Here is a 21,500-nt window from a genome sequence, read left to right as displayed (position 1 = left end):
GCCAGCTGGAGCATGATGGAGAAAGACATCTTGCTTTAAGCTTGCAGCTGTAGTGCTACTTCCAATGGGCTCTGCAAACTGACTCCAAGATCTGCTTTCTCAGTAAAGGATGTTTTTGCTGGTTCTAACTTAAAAGTGCCCCTTCTGGTTGTTGTATGACAGTTTGATAATATTTATCTCAGAAGGTGTCAGTGATGTGTGTTTGGGGGTGGATCAAGGGTTGGATACTGCTTTTAGATCTCTTGTGTGTCTGGTCTGTGCTGTTGTACACAAAGGAACGTTTGCTTTGTTCAGAGTGGCAGGACTACCAGTGCTATATAGCTTGAGATCCTTGAACAGGAAGATGTTATGGTGAGAAATATCAACCTTTAGCAATTAAACTACCTCATTTTTTCTTGCTGTCTCAATTGGCTGGAACAATTTGTTCAACTCGTTCCTCGGGGACATATATGATACTGCTCTCTTGGCTTTCTCTGGCAATAGCAGTGATACAACTTTGGTGTCAGAAAAACTATTGGCTTGTTCAGTCCTGTACTGCTATACAATATTACATAAATAAATCAGTAGATTAAACAAGGCCCTCCTCTTTAAAATGGTCTCAGTACCCTTGGCAGGGGGAGAGTAGTGGAAGAGGGAAGGGCCAGGAATGGGACAGATGGGATGCCCAGGAGAAATAATCCATTCCCTGAAGTCAACCTTAATTGGCAACTGGAAATAAGCTGAATTATCTGCTTATGAAGATGAGACATTCTTAGAGCTAGCTTAAAGCCATCTTTTTTTTTTCATCTCTGTGTATGTAGGTCTTATCATCATTGTCATCTTGCTGTCATCTGCTGTGCATCTTTCCCCTTTTCACAGTAACTTGTACTGTCTTGTTTGCAAGGATAGTGTAAGCTTTTCAAGACAGAAGTGATATTGTACTGCATGATGTACTTTACAGTATCTAGCATTGTAGAACATCGTCTTCATGCTTTGTACAATTGCAGTATAAACAGCAAAACAGTAGTGAGAAGGTCCTTAGGGCTTTGACAGACTGTGCCAGATTCCCTTTCTGAGAGATGCAGCCATTCATTAGAATTTCTCAGTAAGACTGTCTGTGGGAGGGGCACTGGATGTTGGGGTTTTTTAGTGTTAGTTCTGCGTGTTTTAAGGCTCTGGGACATAACAATACTTTCAGGTTCTTACATAAAATGTTGATATTCTCTCTGATATAATCTTATGAGCCATTGCAAAAATAATATTTCATGTGTTCCTCATATGTTCTCAGGATTCCTACATGTCTTCTGCTCTGGAGAGAAAAAGACAACGTTGTCAGACTCAATGTCAGACTGCACTGAGCCACATGATCGGTGTGAAGCTGCTGCTCTCAGTGACCTTAGCTGGGAAGCAGCCCTTTGGCCTGAAAATCTCAGCTGGGATAATGTGCTTGATGGTTCCTGACAGGCTCCTACTTGGGATTCCTTAATCCCTAGGGCACTGTGTATGGGTGCTGTCTGCCTCTCCTTTGCTCTTCAGTTAGCAGTGTAAAGACAATATATGCACTGAGGCACGGCACTCGTGCTGGAAGCTCTGAGGAGTAGATTTTACAGCTAATGGGAATAAGTTGCTGTGAGAGAAACATTTTCGAAGTCTTTCTTCACAGAGCAGATGAATTTGCAGGACTGAATTTATTTATTATTTATCTTTCTGGGGAACCTATAAAAGTTGTCTATTTCTCCACTTAAAGTGTTACTAATGGACAGAAAGCCTTTCTTTTGAAGCCCATTTGTTGCCTTTCAGCCTTACCTCTACAGAGAAGAGTTGTCAGAATGGAAAGGTCTCTTCCTTGTAATCTAAGTTACTGCAATTCATATTACAAATGGGATTTTAGTTTCCTCCTGTATACTGTGCATGGGGTATGTGTTTTGTATAAGGCTATGGATATTTTGGAGATGTGGATAATTTGATTTATTTGTGATTAAAATTATGTTAATTTTGTCCAGAACCTGCAGATCTATCACCTGAAGTGTGATGTTTTTATTATAGAATCGTTTGATATCAGAGGCAGGGCTGGTATCTTCATCTGACAGAGAAGATCTATGTCTTCCTGATTTTCCCAGAGTTGTTTCCTTGTAACAAGCATTGCAACAAGTCCTAGCCTGACAAGTAGGCTGATTGGAATGATTACTGTTGAGTAAACATCTGGAAAAAATACATAATTGATGGGAATAACACATTGAATACCACTATAGTTAGTACCCATTGCCAATATATTATATATGTGTGTGTATAAATTTGTAGTGTTTTCTTCCTACATACTCAAGAATGAGTGGATACTCAGATGAATCCAAACCCTTGCAAAGAAATAGAGGGAGGCAGAAAACTTAAAGAAGCTTGCTTTTTTTTTTTGTATCCCTGTTCTTGCATTTCTGATCACAAATCTCTTGTTTTAGTTTGTATTCTTGCAGAAGTGAAAGGGCCCTCAAGTCAGAATTGGTGAACTGTGGCAATCTTCTATTGTCTGTTTTCCACTGAGGAAAGGTCTGTAGCAGAAGATGCTATGATGCAAAATAGATATTAAATGCTGAAATCACTGTTTGAAAAGCATCTTTCTCCATCATTCTGGAAAACAGCTCAGCTGTGCTTGCTGAGTCACTGTGTTGGAATATATATAGAAAAAAAAAAAATAAATAGGGACATATCCACAACAGATGTAGTGGGACTATTTGAAGTCTTTTGCATACAATCTGTAATGTATGTATAAAGCAATAATCACTTTTCATGCTCAGTCACATGCTGTAAGGATTGAATTTCCTGCAGCTTCAGTAAATGTTTTGAAGAAAACTGTTTAGTAGTGTGAAAATAGCACCTGGAATTCAGTAGAAAAACACTGGAGAGTAGTGGCTTTGGAAAAATATAACAACATAGGAAGTTTGGTATGCATTGGTAATTTTTTTCCCCTTTTATATGTTTTTATTGTATTTTTAAGAATAGCAAGACATAGTTTTATCCTTTTCTGTTAGGATTTTTTTTTTTTTAACATACTGTTTTCTCCAACAAAGTTTTTGGTGTCTCAAGCTGTAAGAGAACCACTGTTGAATATATGATAGTGTCATCAGTAACTATGCCTTCCTTTGTATTAGTAACTCATATGGTTTAGTTCTGGTTTTAATAAAGCATTTTGGCATGAGCCTAAGCTACTATATGCATATAGGAGATCAGTTTCAGAGGAGTTCTTGGCTTCCATCTGTCTAAGCTTGTAAGACTTTGTATTAAATTGGAATAAAGTAGTGTAAGTTTGAGGAACACTTTATTTTTCCCAGAATGTTCTTTAAGAAAGGATGGATCAGAATTGAGGTTGAGGTGGGTTTTATTTAGTTTGTGGTGTTGGAAGGAGCTTTGTATTTATTCTTAGACTGTAAAATATTGTAGTGTCACAGAAAATCTTGAGGAGCATTTCTAATTGCCTTGCTAAGAATATGTGTGTCTCAATGTGGACAAGGCCAACAAACGTAAAATTTCTTCTAAATTGGTTATGCCAGGCTGTAAAAATCAGCAAATGCCTGCAGCAAGAGGATGGGATAAGATCCCATAATAGGATTCCTTATCCTTTACAGGATAAAATCCCTTAACTGTCTTTGCATCCTCGTGAATATTAAACCACTGAAAGCCTCATAGCTTGCCTGAAAATGGCATTTTAAAAACTTGAGTTATCTTCCTTTTCTTAAAGAAAAAAAAATAGAGTTTCTAGAAAATCTAGATGTCTCCAGAGAACCTGAGACTTTCTCTGCTGGGGAGTGTTGAAATCATACAGATTCCAGAATACATTAGCATTAGAGTATTGCAGTAACTTCATGTCCTGCAATATTAATCCTTTTACATATCTTCAAATAAATTAGACAAACTGTAGCTGATCAACACTGTAGGCAAGCAGTTTTAGTGAGCACAAAGTGGTTTAGCTAAGTAGTGTCTAAATGCAGAGTTAGCGTTAATGTCAAATGATGAAGCTGCTTCTATATTAAGGAATTTTGGCAAGGTTCATTTGTTGCCATGATGGAAATAATGGAAGCTACTCAGTCTTTGTGCTCTAGCTCTTGCCAAGGCAACTGAATAGGTGAGGGAGTATTAGTTGTAATTTTTCTTTTCTTCTTCTGAAATTCTCCAGCCTAACCAAGACTGAAGAGAGCCAATAGGGGAGCTGCATGCATGACACTAATGTTGAATCTCTTTGGAAGAGTCATTAAGTTGTATTTCAGTAGTTCCTGAATCATCATAGTTGTCATGTGATTGAGCTGCTACCTTTTAAAACAAAAGTCTAATTTAAAAAAACATGGAGCTGTCTTACTATAAGAGATACAGGAGACTACATGCAGAATGGAGCAAGCAGGCCCTTTCTTGTGCTTATACTTCAGCCCCAACTTTCTGAGAAGCCAATTTGCCTTCACTGGGTTTTACGCTTTGATCTCAGCAGTACAAGATGGATGTGGTTATTAAATAGATTTTAAATTCATACTCCTTCTTCAGTGGACATTGATGTTTTGATATCAAAATCCATCTCCAGCTGATGTCAATTCCATAGCTGCTTCCAGAGTTGTAATTCTAGAGGAAATGCGAACGCTACCTTGTGTTGCTTGTATTTTAAATAGTGTTTCTGTTCTTTGAGACATCTCACCCTTGCCACAGGTTCACTGCATGGTTTCTGTGGCATTTTGTAGCTAGTGAATGAATTCCACAGTATGGCAGGGAGGGCAAAAATGCATCTGTTAGGTAATACAAGAAGGCAAAGAATAGAGATCATGGCTGTATGCTAAAGCTTATTGAGGACTTGACCCTCCTATACCCTCAGCATATAGAAAGGTATAAAGCCATTCAATAAGGAATTCTCTTCTTGGCCCAAAATACCTCATCGGGTGGGTTTGAACACATACTAAATCCACTAGTTGGAGAGTTAGTGGCTTTCTTTGTGTAATTATAATTCTGGGATTTTTTTTTTATTTTATTATTTATTTACTTTTTTAAGTTTGAGGGAAAAGAGCTATAGTTTTTGAGGGAGTTGCTGGAGAGCAACTTGCCATGCACTCCGTAAAATCAGTTAGAATGCATTCATGCAGCTGTCTCCATGCTGCACCGCTCACTGTGTTTTCTACTGTAAAATTTAAGTCTCTCTTTATACCAGCAAGACCTTTCCAGGCTCATTGAAACACCATGTGGTCTGAGATAGCACCTGATCAGACTGAAAGAGCTCATCCTGGGTGGTTCATGCTTGTCTGTGAAAGCTTTGCTTTTCTGTTAAGCACCTTGGAGGCCTTCTGCAGGGCTATTTTCCTTCTTCCATTGTATGTCCTTTTCCATCTTCCTGAATACTAGGTTTCCCAGCTCATAATTCTAAGAAGCAGCTTTATTTCAGAGTAGAAAAGGGCCCCAATATGTGGCCTATTATATCCATATCAGCTTGCTTACCCTTTTCAAACAGCTATTGTGTTTTAATGGGGCCCTGCCTGGCAGGGGGAGTCCTTAATTCCTATGATATAAGAATGGCCAGCTTGAGTTACAGCAAGCTGCAGGATGCTGCTCTGATCAAAAGACCTCTGTTTTTAGAGATTCTTCCCCTCTCCTTGTTTGCTTTTTTAATTATTTTTTTTTTCAAGTGCCAAACTAATAATTCAACACAGTAAGGTTATTTTAGCTTTTGGTTTGAAAGCTTCAAGGTGTTAAATTACTGACCTAGCATAGGAAAAAAATCAAGGGAGGAGGGCTCTAAAATCATAAAAGGATTCTGGATCAAGTACAGCAGCTTCTTAAATCCTTTCCTTCTCCAGAATCTGTAGACTGGTCTTGGAGGGTTTGATTTGCTGCAAAGCAACATAGGAAAGCTTGTTCACTGCTCTGAGCTGTGTCACAGGTGCTGTGGTTCACTGCCTTTCAAACAGTACTTGGGATAATATCTGTATCAACTATATTAACTCTGCCATGAATTCAGAGACTTCTGAGCCTATACTAAGAAGCCTGAAAACAAATAATTAAAATTTGTGTCACTTCTTTCCCTTTTTGAACACTCTTCATCCAAAATAAATGCAAGTGGGTGAGACAGAAAGATATCAAGAAAATCCAGCCTCTGTGTTTGCGGTGTTAAATCACCCAGTATTACCAACATGTGTAGAGTGTTAATGATTTCCTATCTGTCTGGTTGTTAAGAAAGGATTTTTCCTTAAAACCAGTCATTGGGAATAACTTTCAGCATCTGTTTCGTCTTAACACTGCTAACACATTTCAGAGGAAGCGCCTTAAAAAGCACTGCTAATTTCATTAGAGGAAGATTGTAATTTCCTTGAAGCTGACTTCATTGTCCTCAGTGTTACTATCTGTGGAATTCTAAAAAGCACTTGATACAACAGCTTTGAATTGAGGAATGCTAATGCTCCTATGCTACCTTCTAAGAGGGAGAGCTAAAGAAACAGTCCAGTGATTGGTCTGAATATTGCAAGTAGTGTAGTACACTTAAACCAATAGGTGAAGAACAGAATGATCTTAAATTAAACTACGTTCATGTGGCAGTGATTTATTCATCACAGCAGTAAAACTGGGTTGTTGTTTTTTTCCCAATGGCACCTACAGTGTTAAGTAAGTGCTCCCTCTCAGGGCTGTTACAGGCAAGGTAACCTCGTTTTCTTATTTCAGAGCATAGCCTTGGAGTAAGTGTGATTAGTTGCTTGGGGATACTTTGTGTGTGGATGACTTATTTAACAACAGAAATTGCCTGGGTTTTAAAATCTTTTGAATTTCAGTATTTTCTATTGATAGAGCTACTTCTTTGTTACTCATTGTACCACAGTCCTTAATCCTAATACTCCTGATTACCCCTGCTTATTGTGCTATGGTTCACATCACGAAGCAGGCTTGGAGCTCATGACCTGGGTTTCTTTCAGATTAAACTAAACTGGAAGATGTGTTCCAACTGCAAATGAGCATTCACCACATGAGATCTGACTAGAGCTAATCCAGGGTGTGTTTCAAGAAAAAGCAAACTCCAAGATACTCAAAATGTTGACATCAGGTCCTCTGCTCTGTTTCTCTCTACAGATGATGTTTCAGCCAGTCTGGAGGTAGCATCCACTGGCAACTTTGCGTTTGAGACTACTTTGTTTTCACTGAAGACACTCTTATTTTTTAATATCTTAGACACTTGTGTATCTGGGAAGAAAAGTAGTGTGTATGGAGGGAAATGGTTCGTGCCAGAGAAGCAGCATAAGCCTTCAAAATGAGTTTTTCCTCCTTCGTCATGCTCTTGATGGAAAATGCAAGCAGTAATGCTCTAAGTTAAGGAATAACAGTCCTTGTTCCTTGTTTTCCATTTAGTAGAGTAGGAGTTCTGTGAACTCATTTGGCTCTTTGCATGGCAACCAAAGGTGGCACCTGCTCGGGGGACAGCAGGGTCCTGGCAAGCTCTTCTGTCCTCCTTGGGGACTTGGGGCTGTCTCTGCATTGTGCATGTTTGTCTTTGCCCGAGTTCAGCAGGCAGAGGCAAACTACTGCAGTGGGTTTCAATTGGGATGTTACCATAGCATCCTGGGACTTTTACAATCTATTTAGAAGTCCAAACGTTTGAAAAGAGTGCTTGAAAGTTTCTGAACTCTGGCAAGTTGCCAAAATGTAATTACACAAAAGACAAGGCCTCACTGAAAGCAGCTCTCTTCAGAGAAGAAGCACCTGAGTGCTAGAGTTCCCAGCACAGCCATTTCTGAGAGCTGGGGCTGTTGTATCAGAATCTCCTCCCAGAACTTTTTCTCCTTCTCTCCTGTGCACATGCCATCCCACAGCATGGGATGCACCTTTCTCACCAGTGACATTGGAAGAGACTGTTGTGTGGTTTGACTGCTCTGAGGCATGTAAAGGAAACGAGTGAAAAAGTAAGCATCTTGAAGTCCCTACTGCAAAAGTTTCTTTAGATCTTCCCATGGAGCAAGAACCTTGGTTTGTTTCTCTATCTTTTTCACAATATTCTCACAAGTGAATGGGAGAAGCTGTTGTGTTAGTGGAGTATCCCGTTGCATAACAGTTCTTGTGTAAAATATGAGTGTTAGGAGTGAACTGGTGTTAACTAATGAACATTCAGTTCAATTTCTAGTCTCAATTTCAGAAAGACAAATAAAATGACATCATAAGTAACTTTTGTTAATGTTCTAATTTGCCCACTCTATTTCCTGGTAATGCAGAAGTCCAGAGTAGTTGTTCAGTTTGCAATAAGAGGCCCTGAGACTTGTAGAATTTCTGAAAGCTTTCTTCTTGAAGAAATCTCTTGCAGATGGTTGCACTAAATGCCTAAAAGGGTAAAAGGAGCAGTTGATCAGAGAAGTGAAAAATTATTTTGCCTGCTTCTAGGTTCACAAACCCACTTTTAAATGACTGAGGAGCTTAATCTTATTTCTTTTCCTAAACATATCCCTTATGTGTGTTAACTTTCTGAAAGCTGCCTTCTCCTATTACATCAAGTTTCTTTTTCTGTTCCCATTCTTATTTTCTTCATAAGCCTGTCAAACTATCTCACCTTGTTGAGATAGGCTAGTTTGTTTGTAAGTCTCCTGCAAATGTGCTGATAAGCTCTGGCCACCTGACTTTGCTAAGGCTATGAGTTGTTCAGAGAGAGAAAGGCAGATAGAGGGAAGACTGAGCAATCCTAAGGGAAGAATCTCAGCAGCTGCTAAGCTTGCTGAGAACATTTGAGCTAAGTTTGGGCTCAGTCTGCAGTTTGTTTTATTTTTATGTTCAAAAGAACCTGGAAAAGGCATCTTTTCACATGTGTGTAAAAATCATAGGTAGGGTGTTGGTCATGCTCCCCACAAGCTGTTGGAATATTTGCAAACAGCTTTGGGTCGTTACAATTTCTTTTTCATCCAGAAAGTTTTACCCTTAAGCCGTTACTACTTGCCACATTAATGGTAACTTCATCTCTGGGCAATTGTTAAGGAAAAGGTGGCCAAGTTATTTTTGTACTGCCCATCTACCCATGATAAAGGAATTTCAAAATATATAGTTGGTTCATAGCATTCCTGTCTCTGGTAGAGATCTTGACCCTACCCAAGAATAGCTCTGTTGATTTGTCACTGGGCTGCTTGCTGGGTGGCTCTGTCATGGGCTGGCTCCTTTGAGCTGAGCTTTTACAACTTCTAAAAAGGAATTTATTGTAGGGTCTCTGAAATGCAGCATCTTAACTGGAATAAAATTCTGACTCCCATGCTTGCAGATTTAAGCTTTTGGGCAAAATCCTTCCATTGTATAGTTAAACAAAATCTTATTGCACTAAATGAGAAATGAATGAAGTATTGTACCTCAACTAGCTGGCGGCACTTGGCTGCCAGGACATCCAGGTGTGCTGGTGTTCCAACATATCCACCCACTCTTTTACCTGAGTAAGCAACAATAAATGATATCATACCCTTCTGCCTGCTAGGTTTAGAGCCATCTCATGATGAAAATGGAGGCAACTTGAGTTTTTGCTTATTGGAACTAAGGAGTAATATAGCAGGGCTGTCTGCTGTGAATTAATAGTATATTAGCTTCATGTCTGAACCTTTCCATTATAGTTGTGCCAGGATATGCTTCCAGATGTGGCATGGGCTGTAGTTATTCTGAGCAACATAATTTGGTGCATTTAGTTGGATCATTGGGTCTTCACTTTCTTTTCCCTTATGTGTCATATTTCTGAAAGCTGCTTTCTCCTATTACACCAAGTTTCTTTTTCCCTTCATATCCTTCTTTTCTCCATCAGCCTGACAAATAATCAGCAAAATATTGCAAACAGGAAATAAAAAGCTCTTACACACTGTGGTTTGGGATGAGAAGATCTGAAATCCCATTTCCAGCTTTGTCACAGGCATCTTGTGGGGCTTCATGCAAGTTGCTTTCCCTTGCTCTGAACTCATTCACTTTTAAGGCAGTGAGCTACAGCACTTAGTAATGAATACTCTTTACTTACAATGATAGTCATGGGAGCCCTTTCCTGTAATTTGGGTATATTTTGATCAGGCACATGATTTATTTATTTACTTTAATCTCTAGGGACAATGGCTGTGCTTTTCTTTGGTTTGTACAGCACTGGTACAGTGGTTTCATAAATACAAAATAACATATTTGTCCATGACGTTTACAGAAAGAGTATTCTGAATTCCTGGATTCAAGAGTCACAAGCATTTCTTAAGTACAATCACCTTATGATTATCTTATTTGACTTGCATTTCATTCTGGATAGGAGGGCTAGAAACAGTGTTCTGCACCTAGCAGTCAACACATGACAAAAAATTCTATTTACTTGCATGGCTTTGAAAACCAGGACATTAAAAAACAGAAATTGTGATTATTTTAAGAAAAAATTGAATTGTCTTCTTAACTACATACACCCGCAGTTATTACATTTTCTTTTTTACATTACTTTTTCATTTTGTCTGGTATAATTATCTTTCAAATGTGAGACCCTTTTCTATGAAGGTAAAGTTATTTAAATTATTTATATTTAAAGAGGGATTTAAAATTGCAAACTGAAAGTGTTCACACTGGCTACTGGATTTTGTCTGTTATGGAGATGCTACCTACGGAGAGGTTCTGCTGTGATGAAAGTAAGCTTGTATCTTTTCATTAATTGTCTCCTGTGCAGGCTAGTTAAGCTGTCATCCCAAGTGAATGGTTTTTAATGATCTCTCTGGAGCATCTGAAAGCTTTGTCCCACTTGTATGATGCAGAGTGAAATAGACAAAATCTGTCTTTGAGACAAACCTGTCATTATAGCTTTTGGTCTATAAAGTTTGTATTTGCATTTCTATTGTTCTTGCATGTTGAGCTTTACCATGCCCAAAGGAGAGCTTCTTAGACTTCAGAGAAACCTTTTTGACAAGTGTTTGCTACAATATGTTAGCCCAAAGTGCTTACAACTCAAATATGAGAAATGTATACTAAAATGCAAATATGTGCATATCAAATTTACTATCCGTCATAATGACCAACTACTCTTTTCAAAGTAAACTTGTGCCAAGTGTTGTTTAGTGAAGTGTCAATCTGCTTTTCATGACAACTGAAGCAGATTTTGTACATCCAATACATTCAACTTTCAGTAATCTAGAAATGAAACTTTGAGTCTTCTATTAAAGAGTTTTTGGGGGTTTTTGTGACTTCACAGAAAACTGTGATGAGGGTAGCAGTGAAGTTCAAATGGCATTAAAAGAAAAGGCATCTTCTGGTCAGATAAACAACAGTTACTCTTGGCGAGCCATTTTCCAGTGGATTGGTTTCAGTTAAGTGGCTCTTGGACACCCCTTGCTGGGATTCTTTAGAATGAATTTTACTTTCACAAACTTTAAATTCCTATAATTAAGTTCCAATGTGTGGTTTTTGCAAATAGTCTTCTCTCTAGAGAACAGATGGGTATAAGCTTTGGAGGTTTGTTTCCACAAAATGTAACTTCCAGTAGTTTTCTTGCTACTGTTCCAGCTGGCCCCAGAACATTCACATCAGTTCAGCTTTCTAACATTCTCTTGTTTTGTCTTTATCTCCACAGCTTTAACAGCGTGCGGCAAGGAACACACATCTTGTTCCGTGAGTTCAGCTTTGTTCAAGCCACCCCTCATAACAGGGCATCTTTTCTTCGGACCTTCTGGAGGTGCTTCCGCACAGTAGGGAAAAACGGAGGCAAGTATTCCAGCATCTGCTGTTGTCCTGTTACTTCAAAATTAAAATAGTTAACTAGGCTGTTAATGCAGTACAATAGTGACACTTGACACTGATTTCTAATACTCTAACATTGTTAAGAGGGAGACACAGTTGCCTGTGGAAAAGTTAAAAAATGCTCACAGCATAAAGTAGTGTAGGAGCACCTTGTTGCCAGTGCTTCTTCCATTACAGAAGAGCATGTCATAAAACCATAGAATGCTTTGAGTTGGAAGGGACCTTAAAGATCATCTAGTTCCAATCCCCCTGCACGGGCAGGGACACCTCCCGCTACACCACATTGCTCAAAGCCCTATCGAATCTGCCCTTGAACACTTCCAGGCAAGGGACATCCACAACTTGCCTCAACAACCTGTTTCAGTATCTCACCATCCTCATGCTAAAGAATTTCTTCCTAATGTCTAACCTAAATTTCCCCTCTTCTAGTTTAAAGCAATTACCCCTTGTCCTATCACTAGGTGGTCCTATGACCCCTTGTAAAAAGTCCCTCCCCAGCTTCCCTTCAGGTACTGGAAGGCTGGGCTGCTGTGAGCTCTCCCTGGGGCCTTCTCTTCTCTTCTCTAGGCTGAGCAACCACGATTCTCTCAGCCTGTCTTCATAGGAGAGGTGCTCCATACCCCTGATCATCTTTGTGGCCCTCCTTTGATTGTGCTCCTACAGCTCCAAGTCCTTCCTGTGTTGGGGGCTCCAGAAGTGGACACTTGACATGGGGTCTCGCGAGAGCGGAGTAGATGGGGAGAATCACCTCCTTCGACCTCCCAGTTGTGCTTCTTTCAGTGCAGCCCAGGACACATTTGGCTTTCTGGACTGCAAGCACACATTAGCAGCTCATGTTGAGCTTTTCATCAACCAACACCCCGAAGTCCTTTTCGTCAGGACTGCTCTCAATCTATTTTCTGCCCAGCCTGTAATTGTGCTTGGGATTGTCCCAACCCATGTGTAGGACCCTGTCAGGCAACAATAAATCAAATTTGTGGGCCTGCATTTGGGAACGGATAGAAAAAAATATGTGCTGGGGGTTGGTGGATAAGAGCAGTGTAGCATACATGGAGATGGTTAGAACATAGGTTATGGAGCATAAGGGAAGTAGGTGCTCAGACTGTTAGGCAGTTGCAATACTTGGGGATTTTTACTAGGAGCCCTGCAGGAAGTAGAGTACACTGAGGTGTCGGGCTGTGTAGGGTGGTGAGCGCTGCCACCTGAGCTGTGCCTGAGCTAGTTCTGGCACAGCTCCTAAATGATGTTGCAGGATCCTGAAGCGGAGCCAGTGACAACTGTGTGACCTCTTCCTCAACCCTTCCCACAAGCAAAAAGCTCTAATGCCAAAATAACTATTCAGCACTGTACTATCTTGTGTAGCTATTCTTATACTGAACTTGGTACATTAGGTATTACGAACCTGGCCAGAGTTCAAAATAAACTCATGTAGCTACATGCAAGTAAAATTATGTCTTGTTTTAGTTTTTAATTTCGTATTTTAAGCAGATACACTGAAAGTTTCTGTACAAATATGAATCTCGGTGGTGTGTTTTGTTTTTCTTTTTATTGAAAGCCTCACTTGTTTCAGGCTATTCAGCCTCACTTCTTGTTGCAGGAAAAACTAGAAACATTCCCTTAAATATAGATAAAATTTCACCTTCTGGCTGAGCTGTGCAACACTTCTGCTGATGATGAACAGAGCTTGCAAGGCAATGAATAATGACTTGACTTTTTTGACACATGCCATTTCAAATCCTTGGAAAATAGGCAGTTGTAGTTAAATATGACAAAATCTGTAATTAGCTACTGAAGTGACTGACTATGCTGTCTGTAACACCTTCTGCCCAGTGACAGGTACTTTGTTATGTTCTAAATAATTTATATTAGTTCAGGGATAGTATTTGTAAGATTTCAGGTAAATTGTATGGTACTAATCTAACCAGTATGCAGTGAGGACATACTCAATTTGAGGTCAGGTCATAGTCAGGAAACAGAAAATGTGGACTGCTAGAACGTATTTCTGTAGGAGAGTTAGAGATGATAGTGAAAAAGCCATCCACCAGTACTGCTGCTGTCAATAGTGTACCTTGTTGACAAATTGAGAGGAAGCTCTCTGAGGGATAGCAGCCCTTGCTGTACTTTCAATGCTAGTCTTCGTCAGGCTTCATCCATCTAGCATCTAACTCAGCCAGATGATGTGTACATGGATTTGTTGGAAAGAACTGAGAAGTTTAATTACGCCCTCTCTTCTTTCTCTTTTGCTTTTAACAGTTTTATGTGACTCTGGAAAGGTTGCAGTAGAAAATGTAGTCACTGAGGTACTTTGAAGGGGAAGGAGGAGCATAGGAACAAAAGCTCAGATGGATGTTACTGTGCTCTTGTTGTGACCTTTAAAGAGTTCAACATATATTTTTCTGACTTTAAAGTCCAGTGGCTACACTTTTTATTCTGAACAAAGATGGCATGTTTACCTGTATGTTTATACACATTTTCTTACATTCACTAGAAACAAACAGAGATGCATCACTTTAGAGTGCTTGCTGTCAATACTGTCATCCACTCAGTTCAGTTTATTGATTCTCTGGCAATAATTATAGACTAGAATGTTGATTTTTATCCATTTCAGTTTTGTTTGCTAAGGGATTTTTTCTGCCATACTGGTGCATAGTGGAACTCTGAACAGTCATTAGCTCTGAAAAATTAAACTCACATACACTGAACCTGTGCAATGTCATGGGTGAAATATGGTGTTATCACACCTGGGCATAGACTAGACATGGATTTCTTTCCTCAAAATACATTGCTTTTAGATGAATGCAGGAAGGAATCATGTTATACAACAAATAGCAGCAACCAGAAATTAATTTACTGGTGTTCTAAACTACAGAATGATTCTCTTACCATTAGAAAAAGTTGGAGTAAGTGAGACACAAAGCAAATAAGACTTGGAGCTTTCTTTAGAAGTATGGCTGGTGGTACATTTTCTAACTGGATAATACCAGAAATTAGTTTTAAGTTGTTTCTTTATGATTAGTGCACTAGAACACAAGACCATATATACATATCAAATAAAAATAGATATACAAGCTTGCATAGAATTATAACCCTGTCTACAGATAATTTTTTGCTACAGCATCTGTTTTTATGATGATACAATTTTGGCAATTTTAACATTGTATTATGTACAGGTGTGTATTAGGTTTGTGAGGCATGGTTTTGGTAGCAGGAGGACTGCAGGAGTGGCGCCTGTAAGAAGCTGCTAGAAGCTTCTCCCATGTCCAACAGAGCCAATGCCAGCCAGCTCCAAGTCAGACCTGCTGCTGGCCAAAGCCGAACCAAACTGTGACAGAGGTAGTAGCACTTCTGGGATAACATATATAAAAAGGGGGGGGAAATTGCTGTGCAACAGCAGGTGGAATTGAGGAGCTGAGAATATGTGAAACATCTCTGCCGACACCAAGGTCAGGAAGAAGCAGGAGGAGGTGCTCCTGGCACCGGGGCAGGGGTTCCCCTGTAGCCCGTGGAGATCCATGATGGAACAGATATTCATCTGCAGCCTGCGGAGGACCCCATGCTGGAGCTGGCAGATGCCTGAAGGAGGCTGTGAACCCATGGAGAGCCTGTGCAGGAGCAAGCTCCTGGCAGGTCCTGTGGATGCATGGAGAGAGGAGCCCACAGTGGAGCAGGTTTGCTCATAGGACTTGTGACCCCATGGGGGATCCACACTGGAGTCTCCCATTCCTGAAGGAAAGGATCCATTTCTGAACCAGTTCATTAAAAATTACAGCTTGTGGGAAGGACCCACGCTGGAGAAGTTCATGGAGGACTGTCTCACATGGCTGGGCCCCCATGCTGGAGCAGAGAAGAGTGAGGTAGAAGAAGAAGCAGAGGAAACATGTGATGAACTGACCACAACCCCCATTCCCTGTCCCCCTGCATTGCTCAGATGAGGAGAAGGCAGAGAAATCAGGAGTGAGGTTGAGCCTGGGAAGAAGGGAAGGGTGGAGGGGAGGTGTTTCAAAGTTTTATTTCTTGTTATCTTATTGGCAATAAAGTAATGTCCCTGAGTCAAGTCTAGTTGGCCCATGGTGAGTGATTTCCCTGTCCTTATCTCCCACAAGCCTTTTATTATCTTTTCCCTCCCACTCTTCAGTTGTGGAGGGCAGTGATAGAGCAGCTTGGTGGGTACCTGGCAGCCAACAGGGTCAACCCATCACAAGGATGTAGATAAGTTTATAGAGTGCTGGTAAGAAATTCTGATTATGCTATAAACAGAGCATGGGACAATCAACCTGCTGGTTCTGAAATGAGCAGCAGTATAGCATGGATTAGTGTTGACATATTACTTTTGAGACCTGAACTAGCATCTTTTTGCATTTGGTGCTCCGTGTCAGGTGTATGGAGAGTTATTAATTGTGTGACCATTTATTTTCAATAGAACTTGTGTGCAGAAAAGGGTGAAAATCTGCCCATTGCCTTTTACAGCGATATTCTGCTCTGTCCCATTTTTCTTTCCTGGGTTTGTTTCTGTGCAAGGATTGCTCCATTCTTCAGTATTATCATTGACTTAAGTCCGTGAAGAACTATGAAGGCATCTTTGGCTTCCTTTTTCAAAAGTTCTACATTCAATAACTTCCATGTCTCCCAGTATGTTGTTTTTATTTATTCTTTTGCCACAGAAGTATTTATTGTCATTTCCCCCTGTCATTTACTTCAAGCGTCATTCCAGATTTGAATTTCTGTTTTAGGAGTGAGTGGTGGCTTTTTCTTAGTTATGTCCACCTGTCTGTGGAGGGCGTCCCTGATAAACTACATCAGTGCCAGCTCTGTGTGTAATAAATGAGAACTTGCATCAAACCTTGGATCCTGGCTGGAGGAAGCAAGCAAGAATAAAATTAAAGATACAAGATGATGCAATTTCGAAGCTTATACAAACTCAAATAACCCCAAACACAACAAAACAACAAACACCTTTCCACTTCTGAGTGTTTAATTGTGATTTTAGAAAAGCAGGCATTATCTCACAAATTACTGAACTGATTGATTAATCCAGCAGCTGGTTTCACTTCCTTGCTGTTTTTTCTGTCAGTCTTGAAATAACCATGCCTTGACTTGGAATATGCACCTTATTCACCCAAGCAGATGCATCTAGCCATGAGTTCTCAAAGGACCAGTAAGAGAGAAATCTATCTGAACAGAAGCAACATTTAAATGTAATAATCCGTGTATGTGCAGAACCACGTACACACTAATTGAAGTGCACTAACCCTAACACTACTTTTTCTTTTGGGAAATTACTGTAGATACTACTTTTCTACTTAATTCCTTATCCTTTTGAACTACTGGGAAGTAGTTCTTTGTAGAGAAAAGGCAGCAGCTTTTATGTTGCAATTTTTTGTGTGTGCCCTGCTACTTTTTGGGTTCTAGTTACATCACTCTTCATAATTTGATTTGTTTGGGTACTAGATTTATTTTCCCTTTTGTCTCCAAATAGCAAGGAAAAATGACTGGCTTCACCAACTATGATAGTAACATAACACCCTTCAAAAAGCAAAAGTGTTTTTAAAAAGAGGATTTCTGTTTGGTGATAAGCTGGATCTGGGTTTTTTTACAGGATTTCTCACTTTTTACAAGCTTAGCAAGATGCATAGTTCTATTTTCAAGTATGTACAAGCATATCTGGAATTCCACATGATGGGAAAAGAAAAACCAAAAAGTTTATTTTAGAATGTGATCCAGTGTCAAGAAACTGGGGTGGGCTTCACAAAATTTCTTCCCTCCCATAAACACCAATGATGTGCAACACCCATAGAGGTGGTTAGAGGACAGCTAGCCTGTGTATTGAGAAGCACAGAGCATAAAGCTCTGTTAGCAACAAATTTCTCCCAGAGGAAGGCAAAATGACCAAAAGTCTTGTTTTCCCTCTACTTATGCTTAAATTGACCTCTTGGAATCTAGCTGACCTGCTCTTTTGAATTGTCTGTTCCTCAGGACTCTTTAATTAAAACTGTGCTTTCTCAGTTTAAACAGCCCCTGCAGAGTTCTGCTGTGAAGCTTCATAAGGTCAACATATGCCTCTCCCAGCCCCCATGGCTTTCATGCCTTCTTGGGTCTCTGTTTTTAATTAAAAAGATTTTTCCTTAAATGCTTTCCAGCCAATTAGAGAAATTTTGCACTGAGAAACTTGTTTCAGGCCTGATGTATTGAGCAGTAAACAGAAAGCTCAGTCAGGACCATTGGCACTTCTTCTAGAGCCCAGTTTTCTTTGGTGCTTTTCACAGCTTTTCTCTTCTTTCTTTCTTTCCCCGTCTCTCCCCCTGTCCCTTCAATTCAAAATTGCTTCCAGCAAAAATAGCTGCTGTTTGATACCTTAGATATAGGCCTGGAATGGTTCAACACCAGATTCAGGATCTTTTCCTTCCGCTTAAGGGTGATTGTTACTTTATTTAGATGCACACACCACTGCAGCATAAAGCTGCTGCAGAAGGTATGTTGGTCTGTATTGAATGAGGATCCTTTATGCAGACTGTTACTTCCCCTTCAGACAAAAAGTACTGTTACTGCTCATATTGAAATAAAATCTTCTTATAAACTTAGCTTGTTTATTTCACATTCATCAAATGATGTAATGGCTGCCTCTTCGCTTCTGCATACCTGAATTAGGAAACTGGAAGCATAACTACCTTTGGAGCTTGGGGAATTAAGGCTTACCACACCAAGCATACAATCTCTGTGACAGAATGAGAAGAGTGGTATGTCTCTCTGTCAAAGTTCTTCTTGAGTTCACCAGGAAGGCTAGATTCCTTGCAGAAATTAAAGAAATGCCCTATCCATATGATTCATGGAACCTGGAGCTTAAGAAGAACTAGAAGGACCACAGTTCTCCCATCTCTTTTTTTGAAAGATGCTATTTTAATGCATTTTGCTGACAAGATTACTTTCTTGAGGTTCCAAAACCCCTTCCTTCACTAGTGTCATTCTAATGCTTCCACGTGTGACGTTCTATATTAAATTCCTCCTCGTTTTTAGTCCCTCCTTTGTAAGCTGTTAGACTATTTCCATTTCTTGCTTAGCCAGTCTCCGTTTAGTGAGATGCATAGAACAATACAGCAATGATTGTAGCAAGTACCAGAATCTTCTGTCCTTTCCCTTTTGTTATGAAAACCAAATCAAATTTGTCTACCTTGTTACTGTAGTAAAGTTTTTATGAATCTGTAAGATCTTATAGTATGTCCTATAGATAGTTAAGCTGTGGATTTTAATATAATGTTCTCTGGAAGCTCATTCTGCAGTGAAATAGCCATGGCTAAAATGATTCATCTTCAGCTTTTATTCACTTCACAGTTCCATTGCTCCACAGTTATAGCTGTTGCTATTTATGAGTTATCAACCTAGCTCTGCCTGAAACCAGTGATGACTCTGGAATATCAGGACAATGGAGTTATGAAGCTGAGTAGAGGAAGACATTTTGGAGATGGTGAGGTATGTCTACAAGCATTGTAAGTTAAAACGTCTGCCTCACCTAGATATAAAATGCATTGCAGTAATCATTTGTAGTAGTAGCAGCAGCATGTGGGTCAGTGATAGTGTTCAGCTAGCCTCTCCCTGGTTTCAGTTCATACAATTCTGTTAATGCAGTCTGTGAAACAAAATGTAGTGTACTGGAAGTTTCTATCTAATCTGGTTTTGTCCCTTTCTGACATCCCACCCCCCTGTATAATATTTCCTTTTCAACTATATCTCTGAACATGCACCAGCTCATCTTAATTTCCAAATGATTTTTCAACTTCACGTTCTAGATGTACATCTGTCTCTCCAAATGCACTTTATTGGAAAACCCATAAGCTTTCTATTTGTTTTCTAACATTTTCTGGCTATTTTGTGTCTTTTGACAGTTCTTCGTTGGTTGTGTCATTGGCAAATTAAGTTAATATGTTCTTTACTTTCTGTTCCAGCTGAATGTAACATTTAAATGAGCTTATGTGCAGTGATCGTTGCTGCATTCTGCTAAGCAATTATCCAAAATTCAACTGGTAATTGTTATTACCATTTGCTTTGCAGTCTTTCGGCAAGTTTCCCATTCCTATGACAGCATTCTTATTCAAACCACCTGTAAATGGATTTTTTCAATTAAGACCTTTTTTGGTTCTAATATGGGCCTGAAGAGTTAGTATTCCAAATTGTGTGGAAGTTTCCTGGAATAAAATTAGTTCTAAGTTGCATGATCTGGTCTGAGATTCTGAATGCTCCATGTTTCTTGGTCTACCTCTTCTCTCCCTGGTCACAAGTCTTGATAGATGATCTGCCCACTACATGTGCATGAGTGATCATCCAACAAAAGGTCGATGAAGCATTAGCTCCATTAACTAGCATGTTTTGCCATGTTTCTGGTCTACTCTTCAGCAGCAGAGATGTTGAAAGGGAGAGAGGGAAGTAGAGAAAGGAGATTAAAATCTTGTTTTCTCTTGATAGCTTATACTGTGACTTTCTGCAATGAAGTTGTAAGAAAAGAAAAGAAAATTGCCTGGATGTGTTCAAGGCCAGGTTGGATGGAGCTTTGAGCAACATGGTCTAGTGGGAGGCATCCCTGCCCATGTTGGGAACTTGGAACTAGGTGATCTTTAAGGTCCCTTCCAACCCAAACCATTCTATGGTTCTATTATTCTATTAAAAGAAGAGCCTCTGTGAAGCTCATGCCTGCTTTCAACCCACTGTTGGTTCTTAACCTGCCCTGAGATGTGAAAGTGCCTGACCTGAGAAAAGAATTACCTTCATCCCTGCTCTGTGAACCATAAAACATACATCTCCCCATGCTGTTGGCTTCAATTGTGTGTCTGTGCTGTGTAATGCGATGTTTGTATAAAACCCCCAAGATCAGGGTTGGTATTTCCATATGGTACAATTCAGCACTATCTCAAGATACCAGCTTGAGACCTGGAAGGTGCAGGGATCTATTTCTTTGGCAGTAGTCTGAGACCAGTTAATCCATCTCAGCACGTCAGCTGACATATGGGAAGTGTTGTTATGGTGCATCTGTGTAGCTGAGGAATGAACACTGGCTCCTCTGTGTTGAGCTGCCATGAGCAGTGTAGATGCAATCTGAGGAAGAGCACTATGAAGAGAAAACATGTGTTCCAGTACTGTGTGTACAGAAGAGTAGGGCTGACATGAACTCTCTTTCTGTTAACTATGTTACCAAACTCTTCCAGCAAACCTTTTCTGGTTAGGCAAGGTAATTACTGCCCACAAACTCATAAACTCAGAAAATCCCTGCTTTGCACTGTGTTTTGATGGCTTTGTTGCCATTCAGTATGAGACAGTACAGTTGTGCTTGGGTATAGAATTTCTTACATCTCTTTAAAGTCGCCTTACCTCAATAAACATTTGTAAGTCTGCTTTAAATCAGTATGATCATGATTCATAGACTCAGAATCATAGAATGATTAAGGTTAGAAGGGACCATAAAGGTCTTAAGGTTCCAACCTCCCTGCTATGAGCAGGGACACCTCACCCTAGATCAGGCTGCACAGAGCCTCATCCAACCTGGCCTTAAACACCTCCAGGGAGGGGGCATCAATAACCTCCCTAGGCAACCTATTCCAGTACCTTACTACCCTCATGGTGAAGAATTTCTTCCTGATTCTAATCTAAATCTACCCTCTTTCAGTTTAAAACCCTCATCCCTTGTCCTATCACTATCTTCTCTGCTGAAAAGCCCCTCCCCAGCTTTCCTGTAGCCCCTTCAGGTACTGGAAGGCCACTATAAGGTCTTCCCAAAGCCTCCTCTTCTCCAGGTTGAACAACCTCAACTCTCTCAGCCTGTCTTC

The 21,500-nt window shown here is 39.9% G+C and overlaps 1 protein-coding gene across 1 annotated transcript in view; it reads left to right on the top strand.

Moving 5' to 3' along the window:
• Nucleotides 1-21,500, top strand: part of CSTPP1 (centriolar satellite-associated tubulin polyglutamylase complex regulator 1) — an 84,348-nt gene that overhangs the window by 15,729 nt on the left and 47,119 nt on the right. The window contains exon 3 of the mRNA XM_051621073.1: nt 11,525-11,655. Within this exon, the coding sequence (XP_051477033.1) occupies nt 11,525-11,655 (131 nt within the window). The remainder of the gene's footprint in view (nt 1-11,524; nt 11,656-21,500) is intronic.

The sequence above is a fragment of the Apus apus genome, chromosome 5, assembly GCF_020740795.1.
Source record: "Apus apus isolate bApuApu2 chromosome 5, bApuApu2.pri.cur, whole genome shotgun sequence".
In the NCBI taxonomy this organism is placed as follows: domain Eukaryota; kingdom Metazoa; phylum Chordata; class Aves; order Apodiformes; family Apodidae; genus Apus; species Apus apus.
This window is presented reverse-complemented; position numbering and strand designations above follow the sequence as displayed.